The sequence below is a fragment of the Syngnathus typhle genome, linkage group LG15 (genome assembly GCF_033458585.1).
Source record: "Syngnathus typhle isolate RoL2023-S1 ecotype Sweden linkage group LG15, RoL_Styp_1.0, whole genome shotgun sequence".
Lineage (NCBI taxonomy): Eukaryota > Metazoa > Chordata > Actinopteri > Syngnathiformes > Syngnathidae > Syngnathus > Syngnathus typhle.
The window spans coordinates 2,406,669-2,428,503 of NC_083752.1; the positions used below are offsets into that span (position 1 = coordinate 2,406,669).

At 43.7% G+C, this 21,835-nt stretch overlaps 2 protein-coding genes and 1 long non-coding RNA gene across 3 annotated transcripts in view; 1 reads left to right on the forward strand and 2 right to left on the reverse strand.

Moving 5' to 3' along the window:
* Nucleotides 1-18,872, forward strand: part of LOC133168240 (uncharacterized) — a 78,248-nt gene extending 59,376 nt beyond the window's left edge. The window contains exons 9-11 of the long non-coding RNA XR_009718166.1: nucleotides 2,560-2,680; nucleotides 16,406-16,524; nucleotides 18,507-18,872. This is a non-coding gene — a long non-coding RNA (uncharacterized LOC133168240). The remainder of the gene's footprint in view (nucleotides 1-2,559; nucleotides 2,681-16,405; nucleotides 16,525-18,506) is intronic.
* On the reverse strand, nucleotides 739-12,409 carry nsg2 (neuronal vesicle trafficking associated 2). Its single transcript, XM_061299663.1, has 4 exons — nucleotides 12,281-12,409; nucleotides 7,823-7,927; nucleotides 2,553-2,663; nucleotides 739-1,879 (listed from the first exon to the last, which is right to left on the reverse strand). Exons 1-4 carry the CDS (start codon nucleotides 12,407-12,409, stop codon nucleotides 1,667-1,669), a joined length of 558 nt encoding a protein of 185 aa, XP_061155647.1. The 3' UTR covers nucleotides 739-1,666.
* On the reverse strand, nucleotides 18,376-21,593 carry vamp2 (vesicle-associated membrane protein 2). The gene is made up of 5 exons (XM_061299666.1): nucleotides 21,215-21,593; nucleotides 19,022-19,124; nucleotides 18,785-18,943; nucleotides 18,668-18,719; nucleotides 18,376-18,578 (listed from the first exon to the last, which is right to left on the reverse strand). Coding segments are annotated over exons 1-5 (333 nt in total). The 5' UTR covers nucleotides 21,217-21,593; the 3' UTR covers nucleotides 18,376-18,561.
* Nucleotides 21,594-21,835: the final 242 nt, after the last annotated feature.

The window sequence follows — 21,835 nt, forward strand, 5'->3', positions numbered from 1 at the left end:
CGAGAGTAATGAGAGTAATTGCATCTCCATAATTCCGCGCATTCCATCCGTACGATGACCGCAACTGCTGATTTTGATCATTAATCACCTATCAAGTGTGCCGCTCCACCCAAGGTCAAACCGTTTTTTTTTTCTTTTCCCCTTTTCCTTCAGATATGACCGACATCTGACCATGCATGGATTATCCTCATGGCCCACTTTCTCTAGCCAACATTCAATCCAAACTAATACAAATCTTGTGAGCCTGCGTCTGTTTGCCAGCGTTAATGATTCAAAGGAAATCATCTGGACTGTCCTAGAAAAAGAAAAAGAAAAAAATCACTTTAATATCCTAACCATCGATTCATATTCAATGTTCCGCGCTTCGCTTGGTGTGAGCAGACTGTGCAACCCTTAACCCAGACAGCTTGTTTTAAATAATTGAATAATATCTTGAATTTTAGATGAGCAAAACTGGCTGGGTGTTTTCTCTTCCTTACGCGGCACAGTGAAAGTAGGCCAAAGACGCGCTGCAGTGAAGCATGCAGGTAATCCTACCAACATGCTTTACCAAAACCCCAAATGACTTAGACTGAAATTGGCAAAAAGCAAAACAAAAAAAAAACTTTCCCGTTAATGAAATAAAACACAAAATGAGAGTAATTGGGAAGGAAAAGCTGCGGCCCAAAATATTGGGACACCAGGTCGAGCCCATTGGTGATGCGATAGACAAATGACACAGACGCGTTTCTCACGGGTCACTGCATCGTTTTATTGGGATCGAGGGAGGAGGAGGGCGGCGGGGATGCACCCGGGTTCATTACAGGTATGGCTACAGTACGCTACCGACTAACAACATCACGACAGCTTATAGAAAGCACTCCACCACAGAGCGGATGCTGCAAAATGAAAAGCCGCAGTCATAGTCAATCTGAAAATAAACATAAACCAATGAACACGTTTCGGCAATAAACACTACCTGCGTTGTTTTTTTTCATGAACTGCTCACTGTGTGTGTACTGTAGTTCTTTTTCCCATATTAGTTTACCTTCATTTTCACATCCAGTAAAAACAACACAGAGAACTTTGTTAATGACACTCTGTCGCTAACCAAAACAGCAGCAGCCGGTAAACAGGAATTAACGTGTGTAGTTGTAAAATGGTGTTATAAATGTCTCGCCTCTATTTTCTGCGAATGGCTATCGACTGGCAGCAACAGCAATATGTCAAACAAGAACAATAATACGACTACAAACATTGGCAATGATTGTATTACAAACCGAAAAATCAACAACAACAAAAAAACATTTCTTTGTAGACTTGAGGGCGCATAAAGTGACCGGTTGAGATAAGGGGATGTGTAGATGCATGTTGAGAAGGTTAAAAACTCCCCAGAGGTAAGTCAAACAACAACACCAGAGAACATACTTTGTCCAAATCTTTGAGGGGGGGGGGTTCATGCCTGAGGTTGCTGTACAAATAGTATACAGTACAAGAGGAGATAGTAAAAAATAAATAGAATGACAGTCAATAAATAATAAGTTACCAGGATGGCGTGTGTGTATGAGAAAAACGCTCCTCAGTAAGAGCAAATGGAGAAATCCAAATGTCTGCATGCACTCTACAGGCCCTACTGGCACGTGATACACTCGGATGATGTCGACATGGCGTGCGTGTGTCTTGGCGTTCAGTGGGCATCGCCGCCGCCGCCGCCGCCGTGCGGAGGCTTGGCGTCATGTGGCTGCCCCGCGGCCCCACCGGGCAGCCAAGGGGAGACAGAGTGCGAGGTGGTCTGCTTGGCCATGCTGTAGTGGCTGATCACCGTGTAGAAGCGCCCCCTGGAGTTGGCGTCCTGCGCGGCGTAGTAGGCCTCCAGCGAGGCCGGGATGCAGCGCTTGTGCTGAAAGCAAAACAAAATGGCTGTAGTAATCCAGGTGATAATGGAGGCCGTGTCATTTGCATTTTTCTGTACAATACGGTGTTGTGTATCTCCTGAGTGGGTGCACGCTTCTTTTTTTTTTTTTTGCTCAATATCCAAGCGCAGATAATGAGAGCTGAGCAATGAGCACTCCGAGTCCTCGCAGAGACTCCGAAATAGATTTTAGATTCCACCTTTACGAATCTTTGACGGTCAAGGTGACACAAAGACGCAAGTTGAGGAAGCAAAAATGGGGAGCAGAGGAGAATGATAATGCTCAGCAATTTTCTTTAGGGATGATAAGCTCTCGCTTCTATCCACAAGTTATTTAACAAAAGCTTGCGAATGATGAATCGTGTTTTGAAGCAACATAATGGACTTGTCTGCAAATAGGAGAGGTCGTTTTGGAAAACAGATAGAAGCGCAACAAAGCTTGGCCAAGCTGTTTTGCCGTAAATGATTTTGGAATATATCACTGTGGCATGGGAACAAAATAGAATTGAAAATGTACCTAGGCAAATTAGTGGTCCAAGATAGCATGAATTGACCCCATGTTAGCCAAATTAGCAGTAAGTTACGAAGATAACCCATGAGCTCTTTCAAGCAAACCAAGGTTTGCTATGTATCAAAATTAATTCTTTTTATTTTTTTGTACCTTATAGAGGAATCCGTCTGGGCAGGCGTGGTCATAAGTGAAGGCTTTGTAAACCACCAGGAACACGATGCAAGCCAGGAAGGCCAAGGCCAGGATGATCAGGATGGTGACCTGCAAGCATCAGTCAGGTCAGTCAGTGTGTTTCATTTTTTTTTTTAACCTCCCATCATGTGAAGACAAGTAGCGTGTGAATAAATGTATAGGTAATTTGCACTCGGGGCGTGCGCATGGTCTCGCAGGAGAAAATGAATGTGTGCATTAAGTGTCCTAAGGAGAAATCAACGCACGTGTAATGGCTCGTCTTCTCATTACCATGCAAATAGAAAAGAGTGCAGGAACAAAAACTCGACTCAAACCGACTGACTCCAAAGTCTGTTTTGTAATCTAATTAACTGACGACTCCAGTGACCAAGCTAAACAGCCACTTTTGAATGTAGCGCTTATGTTTACATTTTTTCTACTGGACAAAGTCGAAAAGGGATATTAATGCAAATGAATGGCTCTCTGGGTATTCTTTCTTTCTTTTTTTATTGTTATTCCTTTGTCTGGCAGGCTGCGCATGCTGTTGCCGAGAAGATTAACATAAAAAAGGGGATTTGAGACTTTGATTGGACGCCTGTGAAATAGCATTTAATTTGAATTATGCAAATGAGGCGTGGAGGGATATCGGTGTTAAAAAAACGTAGTGTCTGCCGACTCGTGCCAGCTTTGCTTGCGTTGCCATAGAAATCAATCAAGGAAAATTGCCCTTCCATTGAATTGTAATTTCCTGCCTCCCACACTCCAATTTTTGGACGTTCCGATTGGCCGCTCCGCTCCGTCGGCTCCCCCCTCAAACATGTCATAACAATTAGGCACGCCGGCGATGCTCGGAGTCCATCGGCGTTATTCCGCCTGACGCCCGCACGCCAACCCAGCCGCAGTTGGAACTTGCAACGAACGCATTTTGGGAGACTTTAGGTCAGTTAGCGTGGAAAGGTGCGCCTGGCACAAAAACGAATTGACTTGACAGGATTTCCTATGGGAGAAATAGTCTCATAATCATCGTGATGAGTTGTTGTCCCCTTTCACCGCATCTCCCGCCGCCGCCGTCTTTTGTGTCATTAGCGCTTCTCAACATGCCACCGTGCAGCATTATCGCTCCCGAGGCGGCCCTCTTCCTGTCGCTCCTGATAACAGACGAGCAGGAAGAGGTTCGGGACCGGGAACCCTAACGAGAGTCGACAGAGGCAATAAGGTGTGCCTGCCGGGTTGGGTGGCGACGGGGAGAGATGTGCAGCTGCTTTTCAAAAAAGGACATGGAAGGGAATTCTTCACGAAATTGCAAACCACCAGTGACAAATATTTTGCCAGGCATACAGTAAATCCTCAAATATGGACGAGCTCTAGTTGGATTATGCAGGTGTTCCTAATAATGAGACTTTCCATCCCTCCTCTTTGCCTGTCGGGCTGAAACCCGCCACCCACATCCTCTCTGCTGGGAACTGACAGGCAATGTAGCGAGGGGGGGGCTAACTCACACACCCTCGCACAAACCGCATAAGATTTAGTGGGAGGAAAAAAAAAATGAGGGAGAAAGAATACATTTGTAATATTAGTGTGCTCAGTCACAACTTTAGCAGAATACCGGAGAATCATAAATTGTAATAAATCTTGACAAATGACATGATCGCATAAATGAGGTCTTCCGAGGACGCGGTTGATAGGATGAGGCTAGTGCAGCTAAGCTAAGGTGTGTGCATATCAAGCAAGCTGATTCGGGGGAGCGTTGTTGGGTGACCTTTTGTGTGTGTGTCTGTGAGGTGATTACGCCGCAGACGCCGTCATTCCACATGAAGGTCGCTCAAAGTGCACCCGAGTCATTAAGTATTTTCAATGGGAATGATGCCGTTAGGAGCCCAAGCGGCAAAACGACTAACAATGACTTTATTAATTACCGTAATTTTCGGACTATAAGTCGCGTTTTTTACATAGTTTGGGTGGGGGGACGACTTATACTCAGGAGCGACTTATATACATATATATATTTTTTTTGGCTGGTGCGATTTATACTCCGGTGCGACTTATAGTCCGAAAATTACGGTACTGTCACAAAGTGCTTTTTTTTTTTACTTTCCATCACTAGTTGGTAGTCATGGTGCATTGGTATTCAACACGTGTCCTTTGTGCGTGTGTGTGTGTTTGGAAGCCGTCTTGCTTGTTTGGAGCCATTAAAGATGCAATGTGACATTAAAGGCTGAAAAGCGGCCCCTTGAGTAGGATGATAAAGCAGCCGCTTGGCAGCATGTGCTTACTTTAAAGCCAGAAGGATGCTAATCGTGCTAACGTATCTCAATTACAAGATTACGCTTTGCTGCAGACCAAGCTCCAATAAAATAGGAAAAGAACTCAAATAGGGAAAAAAAAAAAAGAAGCAAACGTAGTCAATGGTTCTATCGCACAGATTGATTTGATTGGGATTTAATCACACCCACAACGGAGCAACCCGCCCTTTTTTAAATCTATGATGCTTGCTAATAACTCTACTCGACTAACTTTATCTTTTATTCTTACTTTTGACATTGGTACTCTAACGTTTGGCTCCTCTACCGACCTCTGGCATGTGCCAATGTATTGAAGGCTGCATGGAGATAATTATACTTGCTGGCTTGCGATGAAACTTTTTGTTTTTGGCAAGTGAGCCAAGCTTTTTATGATGTTGTACAAAGGAAGGTCAGTGTGGAATGGAGGACTTCTTTGACTTTTTAGCTGAAGCGTGTGGAACGGGAAGGACGTTTGAGATCGCACCGTGTCGGTATTGAACGTCAGCCGCCGCCGCCGCTTCCTTTGAGGTTGATGCGAATGGCGCACAACAGAAGCCATCTGGACTGAATTAATCATCTCCCATTTCGCTCAGCACCCAGCCACCGGCCCTTGTGATTTATCTGTCTGGCCGACCCTGAGGAGCTGTCCGTCCATCTTGCCCGTCTGGCAGCTGACAATCGGGATGTCTTGACTGTGACAAATGGCTTTGGTCAGCCTTTGCGGAGGCGGCTTGACCTAACCCACGCCGCGCTAATATCCTCTTCTCAGGGTTCCTGACAAATTCCAAAAGGCTTGGAAGTTTGTGTTGGTGAGCTTTGTGCCAAGCCTCGGGTATCTCGCCGTCGCATCTGGCCGCTTTACTTTATCAGCGGCCAGTTTTCCCAACAATATGATGCGCGTGTGTGATTACGTGCCAGTAGAAGCTGGCCGCAGAATGCTGGCTCGGCATAACACGGCGGCGCGGACAAGAAAGGACGAAAAGAAACGGGGGATGAGGCGGATCAAAAAATGGTGACGGGAACGAGCTGGTGAGAACACTCCTGTAGTCTTTAAACCGCCGCTCTTATCTCACAGCTAATAGTGGCCGTTCACGTCAGCTCTCGTTAAGATGACTTCCGCTGAACTTTGAAATATGAACGTGTTGCCCCCGAAGGTGTCCCCTCCGTTTCTCACCTCGCCTTTCGCACGAATCTGGAGATGCCTGGGAAGAGGTGTCGCTTCTTGCGCCGACTCCCAACTTCAACACCGACTTGTCATGTTAACACCTTTTTACTGGTCGACTAAAATGAGGCGGTATGCCGTCGGGCGCAAGAAAGAGATTCAATGTAAATGCGTTTTTATTATATTAAGCACACGTGACATGATGTGAATGATCTCCAGCAAAATATCTGTAATGAGAGTCGCTCCTGGCTGAGGATAAAGAATATATGCCGGAGGACTATTTGTTCGGCCGACTGAATGAATTTAGTTGGTGATTTTTTATAACCAGCAAGACAAAGTTGCGCTTGGAACACAATGTCGCTCATCTCGTCCAACTGGGCTAATCGGAACGACACGGGAGGGACGGACGGACGGGGGTGAGTTAAAAGCAGGCGACGGGATGGCGATGGGGGACTTGAGAGGTAATGACACTTGAACCCTATTGGCTGGCGACAAAAGTCTTTCTTGCTTTGGAAGGTGTTTCTATGCGAATGACGGAATAGGATTCCTCCTATCGGTCTTATTCGGGACGTTGTCACGGCTGCGTATTCCTGTGCTGCCTTGTTGAATATGTGGAGATCAAGAGTGAGGAATGAGACAAACGCAGGCGGGAAAAGAAGAGAGGAGCGGGAACAGAGGACGGAAGGTGGGAAGAAGAGGGAGATGGGCGAGCCAGGGCGGATTAGAGAGCTGTGAGCTTCTACAGCCATCAACACAAACTGCAAAGCTTTGAAGAGGGAAGAGATGTGCAAGCATCCCGCGTGTGCGCAAAATCAGCTCGTCACTGTAAGCCAAGGCGGCGGGCGGTCGGTCGGTCGGCTTGAGCCCCCGAAAAGCAAGCGACATCACACGGAATCGGAGCCACTGACTTGCATTTGTGCCTAACAAAAGCGGAAGGCAGCGCGCGCCCTCCTAAGCCGACTGCATGGTTTCTGCAAAAGTCTGATAACCACGGCGGCGGGTTACGTTTGAACACGAGTGGCGCTTTTCCAACATTAATACTCGCGTGGCAATCTACACTCAGGTGTCGTGTATGAGGTAAAATAAAAAGAACCTTGACACGGGGAGAAAGGCAATTTTCCAATTTGATCCAATTTCTTGGGGTTTCAAAGTAGAGTTTTAAATTTGGGTTAAGGTTTCAAAGTAGGGTTTTAAATGAAGCTTTTGAAATAGGGTTAAGGTTTCAAAGTAGGGTTTTAAACTGAGTTCCAAACTATGGTTTGAAATTAGGGTCAGAGTTTCAAAGTAGGGTTTCTAATTTGGGGTAGGGTTTTAATTATTTTTTCCGTCAATATATTGGCTTATTCACGTTGCCTAATTTAGGTAAGTGCGGGATCCGAGAGCAAAATGATTGCATTGTATCTTATGAATGGAATAAACCAAAGTACGGACTTCTCATTGGAGTTTTACATCCACTCCCCGGGTCGTCTCCTCCTACCGACTCTCGTGGCGGGTTGCCATGGCGACAGCTTTTCTTTGCTGCCGTGACAACGTGACCTCTCTTTGGTCTCCCCTAACAACGACGGCGCGAAGAGAATGAAGCAGACTGCCGGGCGGGTCACGTTGAGGCGCTTCATTGTGCGGTTGGCACCCTCCACGCGTGTGATGATGCGGTCGTGTTATCAAATATACATTAGATGACAAACACTGTGAACTCGCGACTCGCTTTTTTGTTTTTGTATCTAATGAGGCAGATCAATCGTTGTAATTAGAGAAATGTCATCATCATCATTACTATGATTAATAATCATTTGCGCTCCTCCTACCTTGAGTCTCTCAGACACACCGTCAGTGATGGTGAACTCCTCCACTTTGGGAACCTTCAGACGCTTTTTCTCCGTCTGGTACTCGGTGCGAGTTTTCACCACAACCTGCAGTGATAGTCACACTTTATTTATAAGTAGATGTGAGAGAATCGGTGACATGCAGGTGTGAAAAACGGGAGGTCGGATTTTGAGAGGAAAACACAAATGATTGAATGCGAGAGAAAGTCTGTATATTATTGAAATATTAGCGTTAACTGATGCAAATCACGTGGGGCTCGTTCAAGTGCGGTGCGAATTTTGATGCACAGCCCGAACAGATGAAACCAGAATGACTCTCATCGGGAGCTCAAGGACAAATTCACAGAAACGGCGCTCGTACGTATATACACGCTCACACAAGTCATTTTGGAAATGGAAAGTGAGGAGAGATGAAAGATGGCTGATAGAAGGCGAAGGGTGATATGGAGGTTATGGTTACATACTGAATCTGAACCCTGGCATCAAACATCAACCTCAGGATGTGATAGTCCACTTACAGAAAATGTGGAAAATGTCATTTCAGTGCCTGTGGAGTGAAATTGAAATTGTCTGCTTCCAATCAAAATGGCCGACCCTACGTATTTTGGCCATGGGTCCTTAAGACTTTATCCTGTGTTCTATTATGATGGACATGTCCACCAAAATGGTATCTGAGACATTTTTGTATATATAATAATAATGTCCGGAAACATGCTTCAATATTTACCAGGTTACAGGCGCTTCCTAAAATTAGTGACTTATTATTCTACCGCTGAAGTCTTTCAAGAGGGCCTTCGCACTCATTCTATGCTTGTCTCTCAGAATTTCCACGAGTAGGAATCATCCTAGAGGAGAGCAGTTACTCACTCTCCAGGCTAATAAGGTCATGTGGCCGGAATTCAAGAGCGCTGACCCGAGAGGAAAGCACGATGTTCTATTCGGAGGCGTGTGGGAAAAAAAAAAAAAAGGACGTGCCAACAAAATAATATTGTGTTAAAACAGGAAATTGAGGAAAGGGTCATTTTGTGATGTGGACAATAATGGAGCTGCAAGGTTTGCTTTTTTTTTTGTGCTGAATTGAAAACTATTATGTTTCTTTCATTGCTGCTCTTCTTCTCTGACATCGATTGGCTGTCACCAACACCGCAATAACAACCCCCCCCCAAAAAACACTTTGTTTTTTGTCAATATTACACAGAAAACCGTTGAATTGCCTTGTTATTCAATTCTATTATTATTTAAAGCCTGTGTATATATTTTTAGGGAGTTAGAGAGGTGAGTTTTACAAAACGTACTGGCAACTATCAATTTCAGCATTTGAGGAAATTTGACATTTTTTTTATATTTACTGTCACAAGAAGCCTGTATTGAAAAATGAGATACTCCTGCAATTTGTATTTGCTTCCATTATAAAAGTGTCGTTCCTATGATTGCTCCTTTACGTCAGGCTCCAGTTTGGGAGCTGCTGTGCGCTTTGTTCTCCGAGAGAAGGCCGCTGGCTAAAGGCGTAGCAACAGTGATTAATGAGCACTTCGTTAGAGGAGATGGGAAGCAAAAGGGTGGTTGAATAACAAGGCAACAAAAAAGTGTCGCAAACCTTACGGCCTCCGAGCGAGCGAGCAGTGGGAAATGAGAGCACCAAAGCAAAATGGTGACATTATTTAAGGTTCAGACCAGGAGGGGGGGGGGCTCGGGGGCTCAATCGGATGTGTTGTATACACCTTCCTCCACGTTGACCCTCAAAAAAAAAAGCTTGCAGAAGACAAACCTTGACCTCGTTTTTCAGAGTGGGGGAGTTATTTGGTGAGGCTCCATTTCAACCCCTTACACTGAGTGCCAAGCAGGGAAGAAATGGGTACCATTTTTATAGTCTCCGGTATGACCCGGCCGGGGTTTGAACCCACGACCTTCCAATCTCAGGGAGGACACTCTACCCTAAGGCCACTGAGCTGGTAGTTGCTGACATGTCTCGTTTGACACCAGTTGCTTCCAGACTGAATCTTTTTTTGATTTATGTGGGTCGATCCTTTTGAAAACACAATCTTCCGTTAAAGAATGCACTTCACAAAAGATAACTCTGCTTTTCCTCTCTTTCTCCAGTATCAGTATTTTTGATGTCACATTCCCTGCGGAAATGCTGTCACTACATGGAGTTTTATGTTCTCTCCACAAAATGATGATGAGGGGAAAGCTTAAAAAAAAAGGAAAGGCAGCTTGTAGAATATGTAATATAAACAAAAAAACAATTTGTAGTGCTGTCAGATGAAACAAGGAAATAATCAAAGGGGTGTCAAAATGTTTACCAGGAAACAACACTGAGTCTAATCGCTGAGATAGAGAACAAGACCTTGAAGCAAAGGCGTCTGTCTCAACTGAACTGCAACTGTTTTAATGTTGCTGACATTTTCAGTGCACCGGCAATTGATTTAGTTGCAGAGTTGAAATGGTGTGTGCTGGCCAAATGAAAAGGCAAGGGCCGAAATCAAACATCCTGAAAGTAGATCTGCAGGTCAGTCAGAGCATGGCAACTTTAGAATCGAATCACATGGCGTTCTCCAAGGATAGGACGAGCGGGGCCGGCTCACTTAAATCTGATGTTTTTCTTTTAATTCAACAGACGTGGGCAGAGTAAATCCATTTTTACAGACGCGGAATGAAAAACACCCTGAATTTGGAAATTGAGGGAAAGTGCAGATAGGAAAGATTTTTTGCAACTAAGATCATCTTCCTGTGTCAACACAAACATTCAATTCATCTGTAGACTTTAAGACAATCAAAAAGAATAGATTGAATCCTATTTCAAAATCATGGCCTGCTCTCTCCACCCGCCAACTCCTTCTACTTGTTTTTATAAACTGAACTGCCGATTCAATCCCGATTCCATCGTCCTGGCTCGGACTGAATCCAATCTAATACTCGTCTGCCCTAGCTCATGTAAGCCAAAGCCATATTACACCAATGTGTGTGTGCGCACTAACCCCGCAGTCAAGCGTGACCGCAAAGTCACCAGGCGGGATGGAAAGAGCTTTTCGCTAGTCTAGCGCCGGCCGATCGATGTAGGCTACTGGTCAGCTCAAACGACCCGCTACAGCTGCCATTTGTTTGAAAGGCACACAACCAAGATCAGAACCAAGATGGACGCCACTACATCACTTCAAACTGTGGCCTCAAAATTGAACGCAATTAAAGTGATTCTTTCGTTGCGACCATTGAGTCAAAGTGCTACTTGGCAAGAAATCAACAAATAGTGGCCTCTGACATGAAGATGAAACCATTTGCATCCCTTCAATCCAAAATGTCGCTTTGACTATTCTTTGCTCAAATAAAGGGATCGACGCCTTCCTTCTCAACGTGAACTGCCTTTCCACCGGGACGATCTCAATAAGAACAAAGATAGACTTTGCCGCGTGTGATTAGCGCCGGCGCTTCATCCAGGCCATTTTAAGCAGCTTACGCAGACCCAACAAAAAAAACATGTTTTCAGTCGGGGAGGAGCAGACGACAACATCTGCAGTGGCTGACAGCCGAGAAAGACATCTCTCTTATCTCTTTGCTTTTTCTTCAAACAGGACCGACAATAATTGAGTGCTACATCCCTGGGGTTCAGCCTTACTTGTCCTGGCAATGATATACACATCATAGATAGTGCCTGTGTGTGTGTGTGTGTGTGTGTGCAATGCTGCAATCTCAATGCCAGCCTGTCGGTGTATGGAGAGTGACAGCTCTTTAAATGTCATGTCACATAGTACAAACTGGTGCTTGCTGACAGATATTGCTTGTCAGACACACACACACACACACAGGATGGACAAACGGTGAAGGATTCAAACCACCGTCCTATTTACGAGACGAAAACAACAGCGCGGTAGCTTATTACAACACGACCATCGCTATTATTTTAATCGGAAAGTCGATTAGCTACTGATTGCACCAAATAAACGACCAATGAATGCCTCGCTCAGATCAATTATCCTATCAGGAACACACAAAGAGAGAATTTAAAACCACTGTTCTTAAGAAGGAGAAAACATCTGCAGTCAATTCGTTGAGACCTTCCTCAAATAAATGCCCTTATCTGGTACATTAAACTGCTAAAGTGTGCTGCTGGCCAAAACAGCAGCCCCTACCACGCACGTAAGCCGTTTCTCAGATGAGTTACAATGTACTAGAGATTCATGAGCATATTAAAAGCAATCGAGGGAACGATTAGCGTTCCGGTCGGCTCTTGACGTGCAGTCGGTCTGTGAACATGCGGTGTGAATGATCACCATGGTGATGGGATTAACAAACGGCGGGGTGTGGGCTACTTTAGGGGATGACTAATGACTTCGTTTGCCTCCTAATGACAAATGAGGAAACAGACCAAGCACAAAAGGCTGGATGGACATTGTGCTGGGGTGAAATGAAAGCCTCCATGGGGGAAGGTGCACGGGCACTCACCTTGTCAGGGCCTTGGCTCTGCAGGCTGCCCACATCCAGAGGAGTGATGAGGGGCACGTTTTGGAAGCCATCCTCCACGCTCGCCGCCTTGGCCCCTTTGTCCTGAAGATTACTCCCCAGTTTTACCATCTTGCAGATCCTCTTGTTCCCCTGGACGTGGAAGAAAAAAAGAAAGGAAAAAAAATATATATATATATATACATTTATATATTATATACATATATGTGTGTGTGTTTTGAGGTTAATGAAAGCTTTTCTCAAAATATTAAACTAAAACGTAATGAGATAAATTAACATGATTTCTGTTGTTGACCAGATTTGTGGTGCAATGACTTGTGAAATTTAATAAAACAATCAAAAGATCAGATGCAAGCACATTCTTCAGGCTATGACCGATAACAAGTGCTTGTCAAAACTTCAAATATATATAAAAAAAAGGCATGAATTATTAAAACATTTATAATATGAATAAAATTAGAAGGCAGAAAAAGCTTAACAGTCAACATTAATGTTGTGTTACATGAAAATAAAGATGAAAAGATTTGTTTTTTATTTTACAGCTGTATGTATTTTTAAAATAGAAGTCGGCAAGACGATTGAGAGGCAAGCCTGTAGACGAGATGTAAACATGCGGATAGATGGAGGTACTTACAGGGTGCTGCGGATGGATGGGGATGAGGAGCAGGTGATGCTGCTGCTGCTGCTGCTGCTGCTGCTGCTGCTGCTGCTGCTGCTGCGGGAGAGATGCGACGCTGCTGCACCGCACGCACCAACTGGATGTCTGGAGGCGCTCTTCTTCCAACCAGCAGACGGCCCAACCCCCTAATCCCAAATCCTCATCTGTTCTGCTGTGCAGCAATACCCAGACGGTGATTCCTTTTTTGGTGGAGGTGGGGGGGACCCCCTTTGGGAGCTGAATGAATGGTGCGTTCAGAGGCTTCAAGTAAATTCTAAAGACATATCACAGTGCCCATGTGGTTCCTGAAAGCATAAAAAAATGCCTTGTATACATACATGTTTTTTTTTTTTTTCAATAATAAGAAACTACTTTTTTAAGAAAAAGAAAGCTCCACTATACAAGGTAATTTGTTTCATTTTAAAAAGAGCCTTATAGATATAGTGAGCAATCTACAGTTGTTTTTTTTGTCGGTGCTAAATTGACTAATGTTAGGAGTGATCCAGCAGCCCTTTTCCAAGATGGCTGCTTACGAGGCCCATGAGCGACATCTAGTGTTTGTATACAGTCATAACAGCATGTTATTTATTATTATTATTATTATTATTATTATTATACATAAATAGAAAATAAAAAATCCATGAGGTAATAAATAAATGAATCAATCAATAAAACATCCATGATGCGTAACTAATAAATTCATAAGGGATGCCAAGCACTTTTCCCCAATTTTATTTATTTCTTCATGCAACTGCTTGAAGGGTTCGAGATGTTCACTTGTACTCATAATGATGAATCATACATGGTAGTATGAATAACTGTGTAACACTTGTGCCAAGGTGGCCAAATGGAATAAGATTTGTCCTGGAGTCCAGGAGAGGTGAGTTTTGTGTAGCATTTTTAAATTACACCAGGGGTGTCAAAGTCATTTGACAGGCATTCTAGCCATAGCTTCTTTCGGAGGGACATTATGACTTGGGGACGGGCTATTTCCTAGTGGGCTGATCCATAAAAGAATACGTGTACCCACCAGGCAGTATGAATGATCTGTAATGTAGTGGTTAGTGCACTGGACTTTAACCCCAGTGACCTGAGTTCAAATCTCAGTTGGACCTTAAATATTTTATCATGGAGAAATTACCATCCCCAGTGACCAGAGTTCAAATCTCAGTAAGACTTCTGAATATTTTATTATGGAAAAATTGGATGTTTGCTTGTGAGCTGCTCCATAAAAGCATACATGTACCTTCTACACAGTATGAGTGTTCAGTAGTGTAGTGGTTGATACCCTGGACTTTAACCCCAGTAACCTGAGTTCAAGTCTCAGTAGGACCCTAAATATTTTATCATGGAAAAATTTGCACTGTTCCCTTGTGAGCTGATCCATAAAAGCATACATGTACCTTCCATACAATGTGAGGGTTCTGTAGTGTAGTGCTTAGTTCACTAGGCTTTCACCTCAGCAACCCGAGTTCAAATCTCAGTAGGACCTTGAATGTTTTGTCATGGAGAAATTTGTACTGTTCGCTTGTGAGCTGCTCCATAAAAGCATATTTGTACCTTCCATACAGTGTGAGGCTTCAGTAGTATAGTGATTAGTGCGCTGGATTTTAACCCCAGCAACCTGAGTTCAAATCTCAGTAGGACCTTAAATATTTTGTCATGGAGAAATTTGTACTGTTCCCTTGTGAGCTGATCCATAAAAGCATACCATACCTTCTATACGGTATGAGGGTTCAGTAGTGTAGTGCTTAGTGCGCTGGACTTTAACCCCAGTATCCTGAGTTCAAATCTCAGTAGGACCTTAAATATTTTATCATTGAAAATTTTCTAACACAGTTGCAACACAGTATCCTCCCCCATATAACCAATACACTAGAGTTAGGTTTAGGTTTAGGGCTAGGGTTAGGTCTAACTCTAGTTCTAACCCTAGCTCTAACCCTAACCTTATAACCCTAACCCCTAACCCTAGCTCTACCCCTAAACCTAGCCCATGCACAATAATAAATCTACACACAACATTGTTTTCCAATATACATATATTTTTATGATGTTCATCAATATAATAAGACATTGATAGATTTACACTACAATAATTTTATACAATTTAGTTTTCCATACAGTTTCCTTTCCTTTACATAGAGCCAACCTTGTTTAGTGTCTAATCACATATTAAATGACAGCACAACATATCTATCAATAAATAAAAGCTAAACAAAAAGGAAGAATGAAATGAGACTGAGTGCATTGCCCATGTTCCTCCGGTCTGGTCCCTCCAGTGAGACCAGACAAACAGGGGCAATACAGACCTTCAACTCCCAGTCCATAGAGAAATCAAAATATTTCCTCCAAAATAAATATATTTAAACAAACAAAATACAGCATCGTTTGGACACAAACAGCAATCTGATGTAAACAGCAGAATTAGTTTGACATTTTCTGGACAATTGAAGGTAAAAATCTTTACCTCTACCGATTAGTGGTCACACAAAATTCAGATGCATTGGGAGATTTTCTTTTCTTTGAAATCAATGCAAAATACAATAAAAATGTGGACATACATTACAAAACATCTTTCTATATATTTTGTAGAATATCGTAAGCCGTCCAGTGAGCTTGTCAGAAACTCAATAGGTTCCCTCCTAATACTGCACTCATCCCATTTGGGGAGACATTTTCTTGACAACAATATACAGCACATATTCTCACAGTTGGTTCATACGCTTGAATGCCAAATGAAAATAAAGCACTTCATTGTCGTGAAGTGTTTGGGATCACCCTGCAAATGGGCTGAGTGCAGCTTCGATTTGAGACAACTGAACATTTCACAAGGATGGCATCGGACAATATTCTCACGTAGAACAGACGTGCTCCTCCAAGGAATAATAACAACAACAAACGGAAAGTGTCACGCTGTTAAAATATACGTGCACGCCTTTTCACACAATACAGTAAAGCAACGTGAAGAGACAGCGCTCGCTTTGTTTTTCTCCATTGTGATCAAATTGGTTGAGTAATCACAGGACGACAGCAGGATTTATGGAATGACACGTGTCCTACCCCAATCAGTCGTGTCATGTCACCTCAGCGGGATGGCTAAAAGAGCCACGTTTGAATTCATTTGTTTGTCCCCTTTTTACTGTACATCTTGATAAAACAAAATAACCCCCCGTCCCCCCCTTTACCCTCCAAACACGTTCATATTACAACACTTCATGTGGATTTCTGTCCAATAATTGGAGATAGTTGTACTATGAAAGTAGGCAGAAATGAAAAACAAGGTTGTGCTATTACTTGTTCAAAGATCCTGTGTCTAAGGAACGCTTAACGATTGAGTCATTCGACTCAACACACAAGATGCGGGAGAATAGATGCATGCGGTCCGTCAATTTTGCTTTCACTTGCATAAGGTACAACTACGAGCCTCACTAAAGGTCTTGTAATTACAGATGGCAAGATTCGGCTTTTTTTCTCCCCCCCCAGAGTATCGGATGCTTTGGGGTCACCTGCTCCTCTCTACTTGTTTTTGATGCCAACCGTCAGCAGAAGCCCAGACGTCAAGTCTTTGGTAAGCTGCTCGTAGGTACACTGACATGGTGTGGTCACTGGCTGAGCTAGGATTTGTTTTCCCTGGGGGGGTCGAGGACATGTCAGGGGGGTCCGCAAAACAAACACAAATCATCAGATGACTTTAGGGCCGTTCACATCTGTCACCTCTATCCTAGTGTACTACAGTGGGCAAGGAAACAAACGTGCCTTCACTCAAGAGATTTAAGCGGCCTAATCTGTCAGGATAAACTGGGGATATTCCTGGGGTAGAGCTATTCTAACACACACCACAATAATGCACCTGCAAACGCTCACACACACACACACACTACTTGTCGGAATCAGTTAAGGTGGTTGATCTACCTAGCTGGTTGCTAACATAAAACTCCAGTAAGTACACTTAATTAATACACTTAATTGGAACTATTGCAGGTTAGGACTGAGACTGAAAGCTAATGCCAAAGCTCGTTTATCTGGACCTAGTGGGCTAAAATGACAGCAAGTGCACCTATTGCTCTGTTACTTCTCAAGTCGCCAAAGGGTCCGTATGCACAAGCCCAAAAGCACGTGAGCAAAGCGTTTTACAATTGTACACGAAAGGGTGCCATGACCGTCAACTGCAATGAACAAGAGAAGCTAGCTCCCCACTCAGCTGCTTGTTGCTTGGCAGTGTATAATGCACACATCTGAATTATAAAAACGGAAACACACACACACCACCTGTCTGTCTCGCACAAAAATACACTATAATAAAAATAGAATCTATTACATGTAATCATGCATACCTATAGGGAGAACCACTTAGAACACTGCCGAGGAATGCTTTGGATTTTTTTCTTCTTCAATAAATCTTGGATTGTAAATTGTTGGGCCTTTTTTAAAAATGCAATTAAGGCTGAACTGTTTCATGTGCTCTTCATATGGAGGTTTTTTAACAGGCCAATGACAGTTTGCAAGTGAGGATATTAATTCAGGTTTTTGATAGTGCCACTGAAAGCCCAGTTACTAGCCACACAATAGCCTAGCACAAGATGACATCCAAATCCAGCCTCCCGCCAAATTTACCTTGAAACCATTTTTTTCTCGCAGGCTTCGGCTTTCAGTTTCGTCGCGCAATTGAAATATACTTACAATTACGTGTGCTACAGTAAGAGCATTTGCACCAGACTGCAACGAAGGAATGTTTTCGAAATAAGACACTACGTAATCCAAAAGAAAAACAAAAAAAACATCTACAGACATTGGTCCAACTATGGCAGTTTTAAAACGATTGGGCATTCAAAGCATGCTGCAAAACACAAGGGAGACGGCCGGAGAGCTGAAGACAGATATTAAATGAGAAATGTTGGAAGAGGGAGGAAAAAAAAAAAAAACTGTCAAGAGTCGGATTTAAAGGACTGGGGATAACGAGACCAATTCATGCATTACTTTGTGTTGAGCAATAACTTAAACCCGAATGAACTCAACCTGGAGAGTGTGACTGCAAATATCCAACATAATCAGTTTTGGGGTCTTACTGCGATTGTCGCCACTGTGCAGAAATACAGCGAAAGAAAATGAGAGTAAGCCGAGTAGAACATGCAGGATACATACTTGGGAGTATTAGGCAGTAGTCGACGCTGAAGCATACAGAAAATTAATACAAAAATGAAAAAATACAAAATGCACACACTCGCACACACACCTAGAAAACAGTACATATCAGAATAAAACTCTACAAATGACTAGAGATTGATCAGTCATGTAACAATTATCAGTGCCAATCATTGTTTCCTTTTCGGTTGTTGCATCATCACAAGGCTCTCGTCATGGCGGGTAAGAGAAGCCGAGAGGACCCGGAACGGACGCAGGGCCGGCCGCACACGCAAAGATTTGACAGGGGTACCAGAGGCGAGGTGGTGGAAATGATTGAGCCATACGGCCCTGAAGGGTTTAGGGGTGAAGCCAATCGGGGAAGATACAATAACTCATTATCTGGATTCCTTTTGTCATGAATTTCAGGGTCTCTTCTGAAGCAAGGACGTTGGAATTCGACTGGGGTAGGAAGTGACTCTTCTTAGGTGCTGAAGTACACTGCAGCAAGCAAGAAAGAAGACCAATCATGTCCAAGTCAATTCATGCACAACTTATTCATATGTACAAATCATTCAAATAATTCTTACCAATAATGACAATGAGCACAATCACGCATATCACACCCAGGATAATCATCATCTGTGGGGAGAAGATCGAACACACAGGATCAGAATTGTAGACGACAAATATAGTGTGTCGCTCACCTTAGCGTTCTTCCACCAGTACTTGTTCTTCAGTTTGGCAGCGCTGGTCTCAAACTGAGAGGCTCCAGCCTGCAGAGCGTCAGCCCTGTCGTCAAGTTCGGACAGCTTCTGATCACGCTCCAGAACCTTATCCACATTTACGCGCATAATATCCACCACCTGCGGAGAGACACAAAGATATTATTTTTGGAGCCTTGATCAATGTGTAAGAGTGTGCAACAAATGACTTGCTCTCACCTCGTCCACCTGTGCCTGTGTCTGCTGCAGACGGCGGTTGCTGGTGAGGTTCGGGGGAGCCTGACTCCCTCCCTCTGGTGCGGGGGCTCCAGCTGGGGCAGACCTAGGGATGGAAAAAAATTATATGATGACTCCAAACATCTCTATGGTGGCAAGTAAGTGAGGTGAGGAGCTAGAAGTAAGGCCATTGGTTCTTTTAATAGAAACAAAGTGATTTGTCGCCATCTTGTGGCATCAGTATGTAATTACAACTCTTTTTGGGCGGGTCTCACAATTGGCAGTAGGGCACGGTTATTATTCCTCACCTTAAAGTAGATCAACTTGATTTCAATGGAATCCAAAGATACAAATAGATTTCTATAAATGGTAAGATTTCCCTGTATCCAGAACAAATAACAAATACCATGGCATCCCCATCCAATGCGAGGTCAGACAATGGAAAAAAAAATCCCTCGCTTTTCACGTAACGCGCTCACCCCGCTAAATTTAGCATGCTAGAAAGTGATGTCTCATCACAAATATGACTTGTGACAAAGCTACTCCACTCCTGTGAGACTAAACTGCGTATAAAGGTCACCCTAACAAGACACACGCATTACTAATCCTTCAGCAACATCAAATCCTATTGGATAAAAGGTCTGGTCTTTCCTTATTGGCTGCCAAGTTGTGATATATGAACAGACAAAAAGATCATCCGTCAAAGTACCCTAAAGACAATAATAATTGTTTTGGGTGTTTTGTGATCTGCTATTAAAAAGACACTGAGAAAATTTTCTCTCCTTAAAGTTCAATCAGCTCAGATCCTGATGAACAGCAAGATGGGATCTAATAACCTTGCACACTGACTTGAGATGATGTTATACTTATCACTGTAGCTATTACAATAAATCAATTCAGCTCCCATTGGGGATTTAAAAATAGTCTGATATTATTGAGTTAATGGTTCTGGAAAACATATCCTGCATCATTTCATAACGCAGTGTCTCCAACTCAGTGGCTTTCTGCTGTCATTTGCACGATGCGTGACTTTCAGCACCCTTTCAGCACTGGACAGCGACACTGCCGTACGGAGGAGCGGTGGGCTGGAGTCTCAGTCTTTTTGTGACCTCTAGGACCTCAAAGACTACGTTCCTTTCAATTCTATACAACCAGAACCGTGGTCACATGATAGCCAGTAAAAGCATCACGTTTCACGGCCTATAAATACTGGCTGTCGACAGAAGCAGTGGGGAGGGAGGTTCCGTGACAGGGGACTTGATTCAAGGCAAAAATGGTGGAAAAAATCGACGTTTTAGGTACCAAGCGGCCAATACTAACACAGACTGACGTATAACAGTGCCGGGACTCGATTAATTCTCGGATTGTGGGCTTTCGAGACATTTCCACAAACGTATATAGCGTGACTTGGCCATCGCGTTCATCCTCCATCATTCAGCTCTCTTGAAAAACAACAACGGCACGACTAAAATACCAGGGGATACATTTTCTAAAGGTTAAAGTGGAATGTGGTGAAATATAATAATGTTCAACCATCGACGGAGAGGCTAGGCTATCCCCATCCCCCGCTGCAGGAGCTTGCAAATATCACGCAAACTAGGCCCGGGCCTCATTTATAGATAAGGCATTTATCTATAACAGGCTATTTAAGATGGGTCAAATAATGTTCCGTGGTTTACACGCCAAATTGGCCTTGTTGTTTCTGTCCAAATAAAAGAAGCCGAGTCCCACATTACGCCCTTGATGTTTCTAGAAATCCTCACATCGTCCACCGCAAACAAAATGACACCCTTATTGGACATGGGCATTTTTTGATTTCGTCGTAATCGTGGCCCCGTTAAAAAAGATGAATTAGCGTGTGTGTAATGATAAAGACGATGTCCTTTCAAACAGAACCGGTCCAAACCGGAAAAAAAATGCGTGCGTACTGGCTGCAGCTAGCGGCACTAGACGAGGCAGAAAATAGGCAGAAGATAAACACGGATCATCTTTTCACCCGTAAAAGCTCACAGATCATCAAAAAGACACAATGAGGTTTCCGTTTAATCTGAGGCTAGACTCAAATGTTTCCTGTCGTTCGAATGACAGCTGTCAAATAAAACCTAAAACCGACTGATGAAAGCCAGCCAGGTGCTCGCCAGCATCTTTGCCATGAATCTATCGAAGCGCACAGCAAAAAATGGACGATCTACTTACATTTTTTGTGGTAGTGTTGGCGAGACAGCTGTGCTGAAATCCTGGCTGCAAGTGTTAGCGTGTGCTAAGTGGCTGGCAGATGGATGTGGGTTGCTTTCTGCGCTCCTCTCTAGCCTCTGGCACCCTTTGGATGCTTAGCCTGGCGTTTCCCTGCCTATATAGCCGAGGAGGGGCACTGCTTCGACTCCACCGTGGAGATATGTCCACCAAGCTACTCCAATATTCCCTTTCCTCCCCGTATGTGACAGCAGCAGCAATTTGTTTGGAGTAAGCGACGAGAGACTGAGCCGTAATGAAGGTATAACAAACACTTTGGATTAGCTGTACAAAGATGGCTCAGTGACGTCAACCGAGGCGAGTTTCATGTTAAAATGGGTGACCAAGGACTAAGCTGTTTTGACAGGCTTGGCAAGTCCGTTTTAAACAATGCATGTCCGTATTAAAATAGGACGCGTTTCCTCCTTTTACGTTTTGAGTGGCACAGTTATTGCAGGGTCGGATGCGCACATAAAGAAGCTTATTTTGATCGTCACGAGATTTGTCAACAAAATGGCGTTCCTTGAAAGGGGGCGTGGCCAGCAGCACAGTGGTGGTTGACTTTTGGTCAAACGTGGAGTAAAT

Excerpts from the sequence above, each read along its gene's own strand:
- nsg2 (XM_061299663.1), bottom strand. The coding sequence starts at position 12,409 with ATGGTAAAACTGGGGAGTAATCTTCAGGACAAAGGGGCCAAGGCGGCG. Across the intron at positions 2,664-7,822 it reads GTGTGTCTGAGAGACTCAAG|GTCACCATCCTGATCATCCT; the intron begins GTAGGAGGAGCG and ends TGATGCTTGCAG. Across the intron at positions 1,880-2,552 it reads CAGACGGATTCCTCTATAAG|CACAAGCGCTGCATCCCGGC; the intron begins GTACAAAAAAAT and ends TTTTGCTTTCAG.
- vamp2 (XM_061299666.1), bottom strand. Across the intron at positions 18,944-19,021 it reads CACAGGCACAGGTGGACGAG|GTGGTGGATATTATGCGCGT; the intron begins GTGAGAGCAAGT and ends GTCTCTCCGCAG. Across the intron at positions 18,720-18,784 it reads ACTGGTGGAAGAACGCTAAG|ATGATGATTATCCTGGGTGT; the intron begins GTGAGCGACACA and ends TTCTCCCCACAG.